This window comes from Oncorhynchus gorbuscha, linkage group LG07 (genome assembly GCF_021184085.1).
Source record: "Oncorhynchus gorbuscha isolate QuinsamMale2020 ecotype Even-year linkage group LG07, OgorEven_v1.0, whole genome shotgun sequence".
Taxonomy (NCBI): domain Eukaryota; kingdom Metazoa; phylum Chordata; class Actinopteri; order Salmoniformes; family Salmonidae; genus Oncorhynchus; species Oncorhynchus gorbuscha.
Genome location: NC_060179.1, coordinates 29,550,248 through 29,567,916, shown reverse-complemented (window position 1 = coordinate 29,567,916; position 17,669 = coordinate 29,550,248). Strand labels below are relative to the sequence as shown.

At 44.0% G+C, this 17,669-nt stretch overlaps 1 protein-coding gene across 3 annotated transcripts in view; it reads left to right on the top strand.

The window, feature by feature from the left end:
* Positions 1-17,669, top strand: part of LOC124039762 (SWI/SNF-related matrix-associated actin-dependent regulator of chromatin subfamily D member 3-like) — a 48,083-nt gene that overhangs the window by 25,922 nt on the left and 4,492 nt on the right. For 2 of the 3 annotated variants that reach the window (XM_046356100.1, XM_046356099.1), the window contains exons 2-10: positions 5,551-5,741; positions 7,462-7,551; positions 9,172-9,214; positions 10,538-10,660; positions 13,152-13,274; positions 14,413-14,508; positions 16,223-16,324; positions 16,855-17,016; positions 17,251-17,348. In XM_046356100.1, coding sequence (XP_046212056.1) covers positions 5,551-5,741; positions 7,462-7,551; positions 9,172-9,214; positions 10,538-10,660; positions 13,152-13,274; positions 14,413-14,508; positions 16,223-16,324; positions 16,855-17,016; positions 17,251-17,348 — 1,028 coding nt within the window. The remainder of the gene's footprint in view (positions 1-5,550; positions 5,742-7,461; positions 7,552-9,171; positions 9,215-10,537; positions 10,661-13,151; positions 13,275-14,412; positions 14,509-16,222; positions 16,325-16,854; positions 17,017-17,250; positions 17,349-17,669) is intronic. The other variant, XM_046356101.1, reaches the window with a different exon arrangement.

Genomic DNA, 17,669 nt, shown 5'->3' with positions numbered 1-17,669 from the left:
AACATATCAATTATTAATTTTTAGACAAACTTGAATTAATGCCAGTGGCACAGATGGAACTATCTAAGTGGAATATAAATCTCCTTCAGATGTTAATATTTGGTTTCATTGACAAAGAAAAAACAATCAATAATCACATTTGAAATACAATAAATATCCTGGTCGACAAGTTTTAAAAAACATGACCTAAGTGTAGGTTATCATATAACATGCTAACCAGACCGGACACGTCGCGTGCTAGAGCGTCGCAAAATACATTTAGAAATCCATGTTATTCAATTATTGCACCCACACTGCTCACACCAACGAGCGTCTGCGTTGCCAAGGGGTAAAATAGAAGTCATTCCTATTTCTGACGCAGATCGCGCTGCAAGTCCTGCCTCTCCCATCTCCTCATTGGTTTATAGAAGCAGGTACCCAAGTGCCATCTCCTCATTGTTTATACCCACGTGGATGATTGAAAGAGGAACTTTGTTGCCGGTTGTGTGGTAATACAATGAAAGTTTAGATGCGACCACCATATAAGTTCAAAGATGAAAAAGCCTGGAAGGAGGAGAGATGACTAGAAACGATTTGGTTGGCCGTTTTATGTGTGGATTAATTGTCGGAGTAGAGGACCTTGTGCATTGCAGGTAAAATAACAACTCAATGTTTATATCCCAGGACAAATTAGCTAGCAACAGCACGTTAGCTAAATAGGACACATTAACGTTAGCTAGCAAGTGCACGCTAACTAGCTAAATTGCCATACATGTTTAATGCTTTTCGACCTGTCCCCAAATTAGTGTAATTGGTTCAGAGTTTGTTTTGATATTATAACCTGCATGTTGTGATCGCGCTTGGTGTGGGGGGGGGGCAAAATAAATGCATGCACGATGGCGCACGCGCGCAGCCGGTTTAGGTTCCGTGTAAGCGTGTGAGTGTATAGGTCGTCGCAGGTCTGTGGAGATCTTCACAATTGCTGTAATGATCTGTGCAGATTCCTAAACGGCATTGATGACTTGCATCATTTACTTTGAATGTAATTTCAACTGCATCCAGGTCATTTGGTTCTGCTTTTAGATGAAGCACAGTGATAACACATTCATCTGTTGCATAAACAAACAAAATATCGGACGTGGTCTTTCCATTGGAATTTGGTTGTGCTTTTAGATGGTTTGAAAGCATCGTGAAAAAACATCGGAAGTTCAACTAACCTTTGGCTGTCTTTTTGAGTGGGTAAATATAGGTTGTAATCTCATTGATCAACGAACGTCTCAACCAAATATTACCTAGTTATCCACGTTGCAATGACATGGTGTGCCCAGTGGGAACCCGGGGTCACGGTAGTGACGCAAACGTCTCTGTCTGCTCCCAATGTCTCCCACAACTCTTATTTTTCACACAGTCACTCAACCAAATAAGTGTAGGAGTAAGTAAACTGATATTGTTATGAGTGCTGTTGATGATTCAGAGTGTTTGGGGTGCGCTTGTTCAGATGTCAGTACGTGTCTTTGTTTGATTTTGATAGTCGACGTGCATACAGTATATTCACTTTTCTCCCAATATTCACCAACGGGGATTATCTTGTTTTCACAACAGAAAACCTGCTCTATTTCGCCTACGGGGGAATGAGAAATGTCAAAAGCACTAGTTTAATTAAGCATGGGTGATAGGCGATGATCCCAGAGATTGTGTTTGGCAGTACACCGCTAGTCGTATATGGCCTGTTACTGTGTTCTGTCTGTTATTGTTCCCAGGAGAACTAGGGAGGTGGTGGTCAGTAATGTGGTAACATTGTCACTCCGTTTCCTACTCTGTGAGGTGCCATATTTCACAGCCATCACCATTCTGCAGAACCACTTAAAGAATTTTATTCCAAAACGCTATATGTCCATTTTCACAAACGTTGTAAATTATAAGCTTTTGCTTTTAAAATAACTTTGAGAAAGATTGGTGTTTTTTTTCTTCTCTTCACCATCAAATCGTGGCATGGGGTTGTTCAATGACCGACATGGATTTGTTTTGAAATCTATCACTTGATGGTTTCATTTTAAAGAGACAAATCGTGTTTTGATGCAAAACGCCGTATATCTTTCTCACTCTAAGAGAAGTATGTAGTAATGCGAGTCAAATGTAACAAATAACTACGTTTGAACTCTACAAATGGTACATTTGTGACATCAATATTTGTAAAAGTGTTTCAAAAATGAATCAATACGAGACCAGTCACATGTATGTCAAATATTTACATTTGACCTTTGAGTCATGGAGCAGATGCTCTTATCCAAAGCTATTTACAGTTAGTGCATTGATCTTAAGATAGCTAGGTGAGACAACAACATATCACAGTCAAATATACAGGATACAAACATTGTATAGCGTTTTGCAACAAACCCTATATTAATACACATTTAGAATCTACAAATAAAAAATCGGAGAATATTTTACACACATGAAGGTAACCATACGCAATCATTTCTGATGAAGAAAAAAAAATGGTGGATATAGCTTTTTGGAATGAAAATCTTCACTATCTGACTGATAATAGGACTAGGGCTGTGGTTCCAAATAGCTCTTAAGGCTCTTAAGGCTCTGGTTAAAAGTAATGCACTATATAGGGAATAGGGCACCATATGGGATGCAGACTCGGAGGATTTTAAACTCTCCTAGCAAGACCACTTCGATACGAAGGTGTAAAGGTGGTTGTTTGCCAGATCACAAGGGCTCCTCTCTCATCTATTTGTTATGAATAAGAAGTGGCTATTGAAGGAGTCAGGACAGGAGGTGTATGTAAGAATAGGTTACAGGGTTGGGTAGGTTACTTTCTAAAATGTAATCCATAACAGTTACTAGTTACCTGTCCAAAATTGTAATCAGTAACGTAACTTTGGGGGGGCGTAATCTGTGACGTAATGACGTAATCTGATTACATTCAGTTACTTTTAGATTACTTCCCCCTTAACATACATTTTTGTATTCTAATGCCTTTTAATGTTTACATAGCTGGCCAGATATGGATGTTAAACTTCACTTAATGGGTTGGTTATGTAGGCTTCTTCTAACCCATAGCTTTCTACTACATGCAATAATACGATTCAATTCTATCGTTAACCAAAGTCTATCAGGATTCCAGTCATTCCCATAAATGTTATACCCCTTGATCTTCAAGAATAGGACTTGTAAATATGGAAGTATAGATTAACCAAATTGTTTTACCTGAGCATAACCCCAAAACTAAGGACTTAATTAGCCAGCCCAACTCGGTTGTTTATGATTTTGTTGTCATGGAGGACAGTTTGTGCTCATTGATTTCGAGTTGAAAAATAAATGCTGCTCTCATTGAATGGTATGCTTTGTGCACTACTGTAAAGAGTTTTTACATGTGAAAAATGAAGGCCATATGCAGGATTTGCTATAGGCCTATTGTTGAACTTTTTGTTGGTGACACTTTGATATCTTGATAATATGCAGCTGTTTAAAGGGGAAATCCCTCTGTTTTGGTATAAATAAAATAAAAACGGAGGGATGGGCCTGGAGAAATGTAACCACTCTCAGATTAATAGACAGTGCTATGGATGCAAGGACTGACCATCCATGATACCAACAGTATTGTTTTAACCTGATGTTGTGAGGCTATACAGTGTTTGTTTACGTTTACAATGTTTACAAACATTGGAGGAAAACAAGCTCATATTTTGGATTCTCATGGAGTGTGACAGTTGAACTAAGTTCACGAGGCTACGGATTGCCCCCTTTAAGTCTATCAAAAGTGTGCGAGTTTGAGCATGTGTCCATTAGGCCTATGGATAAAAAAAAATGATCAGCATGAATTAGATTGAGCAATGAAAGCCCCACTTTTATTCCATAGGCTGCGATCCCCACTGTGCAGCTGTTTGATAGGAAGCTTAAACCTCTTGAAGTGAACCATTATTAATGTTCAAATACACATTTAGATTTGTGAGCAGCCATCCACAACAACCACAATCCGTAAGGCGCAAATAACTAAATGAGAGATCAGCAGTGTGATTCACATCAATGCGCTATGTAGACATCAATAATAAGTGATATCCGTATCGCCGTAGACGACACCACTGCTGTCATCGTTACCTCCAAGCCTTTATTCAAGTTGGATCATCTTTGGCCGACAGCAGTCGCACCGTTGGAAGACATTGGACTGTAGCCTACAAAAGCCTATTCGTGCTCTTTTCCCGCGATCCATCAAACCCATTTGGTGTGTTATCATAGTGGTCTTTGACTTGTGGTCAGACTCTCTCAGGTGGAACTAACTTGAACTTGTGCCTTTTTTCAATGCTGATTTGAATGTCATTGGGAAAACAGAGATGGTTCAAAGAGTTTTGTTCTGCAAACCTTTTTGAATTTAAAAGTAATCCTCAAAGTAATCATCTAGTATCTATAATCTGATTACAACATTTTTGCTGGTAATGTAACGGATTACAGTTACAGGTTTTTGTAATCCCTGACATGTAACAGATTACATGTAATCCGTTACTCCCCAACCCTGATTGGTTATTTCACTGCATTCTCTGAGTGAGGCTAATATGTGACACAATTCCTCCTTGTGGAATGATTATTATTATACAATATTAACCACACAGAAAAGCAAAATCAGTTATTAGAATTGGCATAAAATGATGTAGTGTTTCCTTTGTAGTTTTGTTGGCTTTACCACAGTCTCAAATGGCATGTCAACAATTTTAGGGAAATACCGTATTAGGAAATGTAGTGATTGATTTTCTAATCTCATGAAGCGTTGATGTCGTAACATAATGGAGATAGAACCACGTTTCTTTGTATTTTCTCCCATGCTTGTTGCACAGAACTCTCCTCTCTTCGGGTAGCTATTTGGGATCTCTTTTCTTATTGGGTAGCTCTTTGGGTTACATACCCCCCCCCCCCTATCTAGTCAGATAGTTAGCTGAGGCATAGAGCAGAGCCTTTTTCCTGGGACAACAGCTGTTGCCATGAGACAGATAGACAGCCTGACCAACAGACAGATGGCCACAGGTGTTGGGCCACCCAGCTGTTCCCAGGATTCACAAGGTTGCCAGGCAGGCCTCTCTCTGCTAGTGGGGGCCCGGGCATCAGACACAACAGCACACACACTGCTAGATTGTTAGCCGTTTGGACAATTGGCTTCAGTCTAATGACCCAGCAGGTGTGTGTGTGTGTGTTACGAAACCCTGTTGGCCCTTCAGGATATATTTTGAGTGTTCTTTCTATCACCAAGAATTAGAGTTATGAGAGAGTGAAAAAGTAATCAACACACAATTAATACAATGAGACCTGATTTCATTCATTCAATGTCTTATTAACGGAATCACCGGAGTAAATTGCACCTGGGCTGGGAAATGAACCAGGGGTTCCACTCCTGGCCCTGGAACCCTAATCCTGGAAGGCATCAGTATGTGCAGGCTTTTGTTCCAGCCCTTCATTAAAACACCTGATCCAGTCCAATCACATGAATGTACACTACTTACCGAACCGTGATGTCTGTGTATTTGATATGTGCAGTAACTAACCCTTGTGTCTTCCATCGCCTCTCTGTAGCGTCCTGGAATGCCGTCTGGAGCGAGGATGCCCCACCAGGGTGCTCCCATGGGCCCCCCCGGACCCCCGTTCGGTGGGAGCCCTGCGGTGCGGCCTGGCCTACCCGCGCCGGTCATGGAGCCCAGCCGCAAGAGACCTGCCCCCTCCCAGCAGGTCCAGCAACAGCAGAACGTCCAGAACCGGGCCAGAAAGTGAGTCACGCGGCCAGGATCCGTCCAAGATCCAACCCCCGTCCCCTGTCAACCACTGCATGGCTCTGTGTCTGTGGTTTGTCCCCTAGCCATGTTTTTTTCCATGCCTCTCGTCATGTTTCTGTGTGTAATATCTGCAATTCACCACCTGCATCTATCAGACTGAGTGTTTGTCACTCCTGTCGTGCTGTGAGTATCTCTGTGTGGGCTCCCCCTTCTGCTTGCTTTGGTACTGCAACCACTACTGTGTCTGACACTGCTCACCCCTTCATCTACATTGAGCGGTTGAGTTTAGCCAAATGTATGACCGCTGTCTTCAGTCTGTTTTGTGGTCTGTTAGCTGTTAGCTGCCATGGTAGATTTTTGTCTACCATCTACACTCCTGAGAATGAGAGCTGACCTGGGCTCTGGGATGTAAAATGCATTGTCTCCCCCTTAACAAATCAGTCTATCCCAATAATAATCGTAACAAGTCAGTCTATCCCATGAACAGCCACAGAGTGTGTTGTGCTTCACATCTAGACAAACAGTTATGACTCGTGAGTAATTTGTGCGGGAGGTGATTTAGCCAGGTATGGTTACTAGAGAGTAGATCAATATGCACTCTCTGCAGTGCAATTGATCCACTCACAATTAAGCAGCCTTGTCAAACAAGGACCAGGGAAATGTTGTCCTGTGTCACCCCCCCCCCCCCCCCCCCCACTTCCATGGCTCCCTCCCTGTGGCGGACCTTGCCTGATCGATGGCCCAGGGTGACCCAGTGGGTGACACTCTCTCTCTGGGAAAGCGTATGCTTGCCCTCTGGCAGTCGACGGCCTCCTCCCCAGTCAACTGCCCAGCAGAGCACAGCCACCTGCGTTTGCAGTGTCATTGAGACCATATGGCTATTGCCTAGACCCACGTGAGCTTGCCGTGTGGAGCCAGAACTTTCCTACCCACACAAACCTGCCAGTGCTTCGAAAAATGGGCCATATTCAAATGTAAATGTACATAGATGCTACAAATAGATTTGCATAATTGCAGTGGAGTCAAATATCAGTTTTAATGTGATTCTTCTTTGCAGTATATCCATTAGACAATAGGCCGGGTGTTTTGGCTGAGAGTTATAGGGGGAAAAAAGCCGTAAAAAAGTTTCAGGTGCAGCTACAGCACCAGAGATATTCAACTACAGAGAAAGCCCACTGCCTACATAGAAGCATTCAGATATGCCCAGTTTGCCCACAAGCTACTTTCATCAATACTACCTGGATCCAGAACCATAGACGGGACGTTTTCTCTGCTTATCTTGTCACTTTTCCTCTGTGTGCTACTCTGTGTCTTTGTCCCATTGTGTTTATTAGCAGTGTGTCTGCCTGTTATTAGTGTGTCATTGAAACACTGAAACACTGAAGTGAGTGAAGCATGATTCCCCATGGTCCAATGAGAACCTTCCTTGCCGGACAAGGGTCCAATGGGACGCCCAGATCCACTGATTAACCAGGATCCACTATGTCCTCCTCTCTCACTTTGTGTGTGCATGCACACAGACGCACCCCCCACACCGCTGCCTGTACATACTACCGAAACACTTGCACCTATACTAACGCACCCATTCACATACATGCACACACGACCACCGAGTGTGTCCTTCAGAACAGACATCCTGCTTGCTGCAACCAGTGTGTTGCCACACCAACCAACCTCTCTAATCGGACCACCTTCAAATCCCATCAACCCTTAGGAAGCCAGTGGGATTCCCCGGAGCCAATGAGATGCCAGCGAGGCAGATGGACATGAGAGATGCCCAATCAGATCCAACGCTCGGATCAAAGTAGGAGTATATTCTGCTGCATGTCCGTTTTTTCACACGTTTTTTCTCGCCCCCCCCTGCCCTCTCCCCTGACCCCCGACCCTAGCACTTCCTAGTGTAGACACGGTCACCCCACCCCCACATGTAACCCCCCAAAAATCCTGTCTCCCCATGAGGAAAACTTAACCAGGTGTGCATAACGGTATATCAGAATGTGCTGATGCATGCTGTAGATTGAAGCATGGCATGATGGGAACAAATGATACTGTTTCTTTTAGGAATGTCAGCTGAACACCAAAGGATGTCCTAACCTCTCCTATCAACTACACCTTTTTCTCTTTTGCCAAGATGTGATCTCTAGACTGATTCCCAGTTTAAGACCCTTAGATCCCTTTGAAATGTAACCTAGATCCCGATATTGCTCTAATGTGTTTGACTATTTGGCCTGTTAACAAACCATAATTATTTTTGCCCTACCCCGTTAAAAGATTTCTGAGTGAGAATCAGATCCCTGCTGGTATACCAATGTCTAATACAGTTTGACAGCACTCCCATTTCCTCACACTGTATCTATCCCAAACCGTTAGATTATACATATCCATCTCTGTCCTATGGTGTACTAAACGCTTCCAAAATGGCTTCCCTTGGACTCGAACCAGATATGCAGAGGAGCTTGAGAGAGTACAAATCCATGACACTGTGTACTATTTCAAACTTGTTCTCTCAAATCAGTATCTGGGCCCAATATTAACAATGCATGACTGTTTCGGGGATAAACAATTTGTTAATTTTTTACAAAAAATAACAAAAGCATGTAAGCCAAAGTTCACTGAGGAGGCACAGACTGCAGCTGCAGACGCTACCAAGACAGCCAAGTAGAGTCTGAAGGCATCTAAACCAAACCAGCACACCGCATTGGCCTTAGCGGGTACCCATGATAAGTAACCCGTCAGGTGTCGTAACAATGTTGTCCAAGACAGGAAATGGAAATATCGCTCCATATATTTTCAGTACTTTTTCATAGTCAAAGAATTTGACAAGTCTGTGAGCTGCTGAAAGGTAATAGGCAACTGTTTTGTTTTTTTCTCACCGGAAAGAAGAAAGCCGGGTTCGGAAGCATTGTAATTCGTGGTCACATAGCAAATTGGGCTCCGGAGTGGGCCACAGTTGGCATAGGAGCCAAAACTCACTAACGAACATACACACCATCTATCAATGAAGAGAAGTCTAGACTCATTGAAGTCATGAGAGGTTAGTGCATGAGGTTTTTGATGTGCCACTTTGAATGCCACTGGTGCCTGCTCTCCAGGTGTGCATACCGTACGCCTGCCTTCGCTGGATCCCCCCCGAAAACACATAAACACATCCGCATTGCGTACACACACACACACACACTGCACACACACACACACACACACACACACACACACACACACACACACACACACACACACACACACACACACACACACACACACACACACACACACACACACACACACACACACACACAGCTGGGACACTGGGGTGCTGGATGTGGCCCAGGATTTTAGCAGATGGCCTGGGCTCTACACTATCAGTCACCATAGTAACATGCTCTCGTTTTCCTTCTTCTCTCCATCTTTCTCTCCCTCTCTGTAGCGCCAAGAGAAGGAAAATGGCAGACAAGATTCTTCCACAGAGGGTGAGATTGCATATATTTTGCTCCCCCCCCCCCCCGTTACCTGAGTGTTTGTGTGTGCGATTATCGATTCTCTGTTGACTAGAAAAAAAGCGCGTGTGTGTTTTGATCTCAGGGCTCGGAGGGGCAGATGAATATGTGTTGTTAGAAATGGAGCGAAAGGAGATGCCCGGGTGATCAGAGGCTTGGCTCGGCGGTGGGCGCCGCTTTTCAATTGTTCATCATATTTTCCCGAATGGAACGATCAATAGACTGGTACGAAACAGAGCGATTGTGACACAACGGACGAGGCATTTAGAGCGGGCACATCTCTCCACAGGTGAGGGCGCGTCCAGTGTGTGGTCCCAGCCAGGGCAAAAGAAACCCACGGCGAGCCGCTGTCCTCTCCCTGCCTGAGCCACAGCCTCCGCTCTCCTCTCCCTGCACCCCCTGCCCTGTCTCAGCCCGGCCCAGCCTAGGGTTGCATTGGTTGGCCATTGGTTTTGTGAAGGCTGCTGCTGGTGACCGTGGACTGGAGCCCCATAGTGCTCATATAGGCGTCTCTGTAGTCTTATCGTAACACAAGCCAGACACAGGGAATGGCGATAGCTGCATGACTCAGGCGCCACAACGGTGACTCAGGGACAGGGAATGTCCGCCACTGCGCTCTGTCTGCGCTACACCTCAACCTGGCGACAGACAGACACATGCAGATAGAAAAGGAATGAGATGGTCGAGGGAACAATGAAGGGAGAGACAAGTAGAGAGATGGAGAGAAAGAGCAAGGGAGAGGTAAATGCAGTGAGAGAGTCTGGGAGTCTGTGCCCAGTTTGGTAAGCAGCCTTGGCAGTGTGCCGACTCCCTCAGGGAGGGGCGGGTTGGGTAGGGGCGGTGGGTTGGCTCTGCTGCACCCTCTGCATTTCAAATGCGGACTTAGCAGCACTAAATGCTGGATTGGTGCACCAATTAGTGAGTGGTGCTGGGCGGTCACAGGTCCTGTGGGCACTACTGCCGGCTCTGTCACCTTCATTTGGTGTCACTCCTTCTGTTAGAGAAGGACAAAAATATTTTTGGTGAAAATGTTGGCTTGTGAGAATACAGTCACAGCTGCAGTGCAGACAACAGACATGCTTTGATGGCAGGATGTCTTAACGTGCCTTAATGAAACCAAAGTTCAAACATATAACTCAATGCCACAACTTATTGTCGTATTGAGCATTTTGTCTGTGGAATTTTACTGGATAATAGCTTTAAAAAATCCTGAAGCAATGAAGATGTATAGCATTGGACATGCCTGTCAGAGACACTAACTGAAATAACTGGTTCTTGTTAACCCTCCCCGATTAGATCCGTGAGCTGGTCCCGGAGTCCCAGGCTTACATGGACCTGTTGGCCTTTGAACGTAAACTGGACCAGACCATTATGCGTAAACGGGTGGACATCCAGGAAGCCCTGAAGAGACCCATGAAGGTAACAAATAATAGGCTTAAAGTATCTCACTACTATACTATAGTACACTAAGTGTACAAAACATTAAGGACACCTGCTCTTTCCATGACATAGACTGACCAGGTGAATCCAGGTGAAAGCTATGATCCCTTCCATTGATGTCACTTGTTAAATCTACTTCAGTCGGTGTAGATAAAGGGGAGGAACAGGTTAAAGAATTGAGACATGGATTGTGTATGTGTGCCATTCAGTGGGTGAATGGGCAAGACAAAAGATTGAAGTGCCTTTGAACGGGGTATGGTAGTAAAAGCCAGCTGCACCGGTTTGTGTCAGGAACTGCAACGCTGCTGGGTTTTTCACGCTCAACAGTTTCCCGTGTGTATCAACAATGGTCCACCACCCAAAGGACATCCAACTTGACACAACTGTGGGAAGCATTGGAGTCAACTTGGGCCAGCATCCCTATGGAACGCTTTCGACACCTTGTAGAATCAATTCCCTGACGAATTTAGGCTGTTCTGAAGGGACAGGGGGGTTGGGAGTGCAACTCAATATTAGGAAGATATTCTTAATGTTTAGTACACTCAGTGAATACTATACTTTACTGCCAGTGTTGGAGGACATGAACTACATGTAGTTCAACAAGTAATTAAATTAAATTTTCCAGTAGCTTGATGGTAGTTGAACTAAATACAAATCTTGGTAGTGTTTTCAGTAGTTAATTACTTCCTTGTCATGTAGAGGTGTAGCTAACTACTGGAACTACACACTACATTTTGTTCAAAAATAAAATATGGGTGGAATAGGCGATCATTTATTTTCTTTTTTGCATCAGACCTGCCTAATTCTCACTTCTGGGTTTAATAGGCTAAATTTCACATTCTGTTAACATATAACCCCAAAGTGATCTGTTCTTGCGATTTGTAGTCTATGACATTTCAGATTTACATACGATTGTTTTTCATTAAGTAGTCGGGATGTAGTAAACTACTTTTTAAAGTAACTTTAGTTAAGTAAACTATATTTTTCTTAAAGGTAGCTTGAGCGTAGCTTAACTTCTTCCAGTGTGAAGTAATTGGTATCCTCATCTTTGGTATGACGGTACAAGCTTGGCACACCTGTATTTGGGGAGTTTCTCCCATTATTCCCTGCAGATCCTCTCAAGCTCTGTAAAGTTGGGTGGGGAGCGTCGCTTCACCGCTATTTTCAGGTCTCTCTAGAGATGTTAGATCGGGTTCAAGTCCGGGCTCTGGCTGGGCCACTCAAAGACATTCACTCGTCCAGAAGCCACTCTTGCGTTATCTTGGCTGTGTGCTTAGGGCCATTGTCCTGTTGGAAGAATAACCTTTACCCCAGTCTGAGGTCCTGAACACTCTGGAGCAGGTTTTCATCAAGAATCTCTATGTACTCTGCTCTGTTCATCTTCCCTGATTCCTAACTAGTCTCCCAGTCCCTACCGCTAAAAAACATCCCCAAAGCATAATGCTGCCACCACCATGCTTCACCATAGGGATGATGCCAGGTTTCCTCCAGATGTGACGCTTGGCATTCAGGCCAAAGAGTTCAATCTTGGTTTCATCAGACCAGATAATCTTCTTTCTTTTGGTCTGAGTGTCTTTAGGTGCCTTTTGGCAAACTCCAAGCGGGCTGTCATATGCCTTTTTACTGAGGAGTGGCTTCTGTCTGGCCACTCTACCATAAAGGCCAGTTGGTGGACTGCTGCAGAGATGGTTGTCCTTCTGGAAGGTTCTCTCAGCTCCACAGAGGAACTCTGGAGCTCTGTCAGAGTGACAATCGGGTTCTTGGTCACCTCCCCGACCAAGGCCCTTCTCCCCCGATTGTTCGGTTTGGCCGGGCGGCCAACTCTAGGAAGAGTCTTGGTGGTTCTAAACTTCTTCCATTTAAGAAGGATAGAGGCCACTTTGTTCTTGGGGACCTTCAATGCTGCAGAAATGTTTTGGTGCCCTTCCCCAGATCGGTGCCTCGACATAATCCTGTGTCTTAGCTCTAAGGACAATTCCTTCGGCTTCATGGCTTGGTTTTTGCTCTGATATGCACTGTCAACTGTGGGACCTTATATAGACAGGTGTGTGCCTTTCCAAATCATGTCCAATCAATTGAATTGACCACATGTGGACTCCAATCAAGTTGTAGAAACATCTCAAGGATGACCAATGGAAACAGGATGCACCTGAGCTCAATTTTGAGTCTCATAGCAACAGGTCTGAATACTTATGTAAATAAGGTATTTCTTTATTATTTTTTAAACATTTGTATACATTTTTTTTTTTTTTTTTAAACTGTTTTCGCTTTGTAATTAATGGGGTATTGTGTGTAGATCGATGAGGAAAAAACATAATTTAATACATTTTAGAATAAGCTAACAAAATGTGGAAAAGGGGAAGGAGTCTGAATACATTCCGAATGCACTGTACTAGTACCAAAGTGCCAAGACTGATGTGTAGAGAATTCACCGCTGGTTCCAACAGTGTCTTTGGGTTTGTGTTGACAGCAAAAGCGTAAACTGAGGCTGTACATCTCCAACACCTTCAACCCTGCCAAGCCTGACGCTGACGACTCAGACGGCAGTATTGCATCATGGGAGCTGCGGGTTGAGGGGAAGCTGCTGGATGATGTGAGTATACTACTCAATGTAGTACAATGCAATGCCACTGTGTTAATTCATCATTACTGTTTTGTCTGATTCAGCGATATATCCTTTGATTTGGTTTAGTTCCTATTTTCTCTTATTGTATAGTCTCCTCTATGGATGTTGGTGGTTATGAACGGTTATTTTTCCAACTGTATCTCCTACCACTAGGTCAATTTCATTTTCTCCTCAGGACATTTTTTCTGGGGGTTGGTATTTGAATGTGGCAGCATGGTCGGTTAAAATTACTTTTGACCACAGTGAAATACCTTAATAAAAACAGACCATGCCTTAATCCGTCAACCAAGTATGAAAATTGCTAGCTCTTTGATCCAGGAGCTGCTTTGTGGTGCGTTTGCCCCACAGTAATGTACGGCAGGCTTGTATAGTTCTAACATATGTCCACAACTCTACCGTCGGGCTACTTCAGTCAGCAGCAAGAGTTGTTTGGTTAGTTAGACCTTCGGAGAAAGGATCAATGTTTCGCAAAATGTTTACACAGATTATGCCTGGGGCAGGAAAAGCGAGATGACCATAGATTGCTTTTGCAGAGTTCGCCCGACTTCAAATGGTGGCTCGACTCAAATGCTCTCATCAGTTTCCAAGCGGGGTTGTCATTTCACAGCCATTTTGAGGTTTTAGAGCCCACAAATATTTGGAATCAACTTTTTAAGGAGGAAGACCATGAGAATATCCTGTTTTCACATTGTATGTGGTCTCCTTCTACGTCTTTGGCCGCCCCCCTAGGGCTTACAGTAGATACAATGATATCACTGCGTTGGTGTCCAAGAAATGTTGCTATAGTCAATGACAACAGCATATATCAAGTTCTCTAAGGCAGGTGTTGTTGGACAGTGTGTTGTTGGACAGTGTGTTGTTGGACAGGTCTTCGTAGTGGTTTAGTTGGAATCACTCCCGGAAACTGATGTTCAGTAGCCAGGAAAAAGACAGGATCAGACTATATCAAACTGGTTTACAAAGGGGGGAAACCCTATCCACAATATAGACGTGTGTGTGTGTGTGTGAGTGAGAGTTTTTGCTTGTTACACTCCCTCTCAAATCTTCATGTCAGCCCAAATGTTCCGTGCGTGTTAAACTAACTCACCACCACTTTGTGTCATAGCCTGGGAAGCTGAAGAGGAAATTCTCCTCGTTCTTCAAGAGCCTGGTGATCGAGCTGGACAAAGACCTGTATGGTCCTGACAACCACCTGGTAGAGGTGAGTTCATGTTCCCTGATGACCACTGACCGTACACAACCCTCTGTCCTCTCTTGTCTCGCTCTCGTCTCCTCTACCCTGTCTGTGTCCTGTCCATAGAAATAGAATGAGAGTGGAATGTCTTTTTTTTGTTGTAGTCACTTTGTGCTTTACTGCTTTGGGGACCCCCCACCCCCCACCCCAGTCCACCCATTATGGCATAATTAACCTGAATGGAGATGTCCGTTCTATTCATTCTAATTCTATGGTCCCGCCATTCAGCCTCATCCAGATCTATTCAGCAGGTTTTCGGCAAACGAGGGGTTAACCGTAGTCTTTAACCACAAAATGCTTTTGGCATTGTATCTCTTAGTTACAATGCAGCTCACAATATTCCTTGCATTCCCACTGTACAAGATTAGGCCATTGGCTACATGTGTGGTTTAGTGATACCAGATGGTTTGTATTTAGTTATGATTCACAGAAAAGAAATATACTATTCTCACGTATTTAGCCTATTTTGGTATTGTTGGCTACTGGAAGACCTGACATCACTGTTGTTCAGTTAGCTGGCTGATGCCATCATACGATAACAGATCTTTTTCAGTAGAAACACAGCCAGTCATATAGAGATCATTACTCTCATATAGCGAGTTTATGACATCTAATTTGAGCATTCAATTGGTTTAGGATCTCGAGGAATCCACTTTATCAGAGAATGAAGATTCTACCAGACAATGATGTCTGGGGTTCCAACCATACAGTTCTGTGACCTTTGAAATGTAAAAACATGGTTTGGAGAGAAATCCTGTTTTTTGACACGGGAATAAAGTTCACACAGCACTGCAGGATGTGTTATGAATCGACAAAATGCTTTAATTGAGTGTTCGAGGTAAGAGTAGTTCTCAAGGTTTCCCACCTTAGAGAATACCTTTGAATATTTTAGCAAGGATAAAAAGGCATAGATAAGTCTTTGCTTGAATGAATCTGTCCATTTTAAGAAAATGTTTCACGATCCTGAAGTACCACAACACAATTATGAAAACATACTTGTGTAAACCCTACATTGAGTTCGTGGGTAAAGAAGTAGAAAAGCATTCCCAGTTCCCTCCCGGTGTTGCATGCTAAGTGGCTACAATGCACTGAAATGCAGGGAACTTTAAATGTTTTTCTTTTCAGCTGCTGACCAGTAAAGCGAAGGTAAGAGGCAGACTCAACTAACATTTCCACATAGATAAAATACCGGGGAGGGTTTGAGACCCGGATAACAGAGGACAAAATGTAATCGTAACGACTGTAATGCCAAATACCGGTTTTTATTTGGGTAGGGTACAGTCTCAACTCGATAAGCCATGCTCTTGTTAGGTTCCCATAATATCTCTGCAGATTGCCATCTTCAATCTGACCCATGATTTCCTTTTGAATGCCAGCATTTGAGTTAGCGACTCTGCAAAAACAAATGATCAACCCTCTGCTGTCTTGGTAGTTCACTCACTTCCTTACCACGCCGTGCACGATCTATTCTGTTACTGCGATTCAGCCTTCCAAAAGACAACAAACTCAAAGGGTCGAGAGCAAGGCTGCTCGTTGAAAGTGTACACGTTTTGGTTTTGTGTTCTTTTATCGTCTTTGTGTGCACGTTTGTATGTACACATTCGGAATGTTCTGGAAGTCCGTGGCCGGTGCCTGTAGGTAGTGTTCAAGGTGGAGTTTTTGTCTCTGTGTTTCCTGCTAGTGGCACCGCACTCCCACCACCCAGGAGACGGACGGCTTCCAGGTGAAGAGGCCAGGGGACGTGAGCGTGCGCTGCACACTGCTGCTAATGCTAGACTACCAGGTGAGGGCGCCATAGAGACACTACCAACTGGGCACAGACATCAGTTCCATGTCTAGTTTTGATTTACATTGTCAGGTAACTTGAATTCAACCAAAAATGTCACCTCACCCTGTCATTGGATTTAGGTTAAAAGTTGAAAATCTCTTACGTTGATGACTTTTTGCAAATTCAATAAGTTTTCCACGTTGATTCAACATCATCACATTGAATTTTGGGGTTGAAATGATGTGGAAACTATGTTGATTCAACCAGTTTTTGCCCAGTGGGTATTCACATTGCTGTCCACTCACGTGCTTTCCTAGAAAGTTGTACATGAGGCTAAAAGCTATTCAGAAGTGTGTCAAATGTGTCCGCAAAGCAGCTGTCATCTGGCAGTTGTAATAGTTTCTGTCTGGGGTTCCTAGTTTCTGTCTGGGGTTCCTAGTTTCTGTCTGGGGTTCCTAGTTTCTGTCTGGGGTTCCTAGTTTCTGTCTGAGGTTCCTAGTTTCTGTCTGGGCTAGTATTGATGGTGTTCTCTGACCTCTCCCCAGCCCCCCCAGTTCAAGCTGGACCCTCGTCTTGCTCGCCTGCTGGGTATCCACACCCAGACCCGCTCCTGTATCATCCAGGCCCTGTGGCAGTACGTCAAGACCAACAAGCTGCAGGACTCCCACGACAAGGAGTACATCAACTGTGACAAGTACTTTCAGCAGGTAGACAACACTCTCCTAGTTCTCCTCTGTTACTGTGTTAGCTGTTGCATGTTGTTGCCTACGTCCCAAATGGCACCATATTCCCTATATAGTGCACTACCCCATAGGTGCCCTATTGGTCCTGGTCAAAAGTAGTGCACTAAATAGGTACTATAGTGCCATTTTGCGGGACACACATTTCTCCATCTCTGGTGCTAGGCCTTTTATTCTGAGATGTTACTGTCTTCCTCTCAGATCTTTGACTGCCCGCGGCTCAAGTTCTCGGAGATCCCCCAGCGTCTCACCAACCTCCTCCTGCCCCCTGACCCCATCGTCATCAACCACGTCATCAGGTGAGCAGATCATACTTGAACACCTGCCTGACAAATTCCTGGTTTTAAGGGTGAATGCCTAGTCATGAAAGGTGACACGAAAAAGTCTCAATTCTATCAACAACAAAAGGTTGAAAGAGATCCAGTATAAAAATCCAGCAGATGAATACATTTGAAATGCTATTAAATAAGAATGTGGGCACCGTGTTTCACAGGTAATGCCGTCCCAAAGGGCAGATAATACAATAACAATGAAAAGGCTAGCCTGGGAGGCAAGAATACTGGTAAGATACAGAAAGACCACCAGCATTTTTGCCTCCCAACCTTTTCATTGGTCAAACC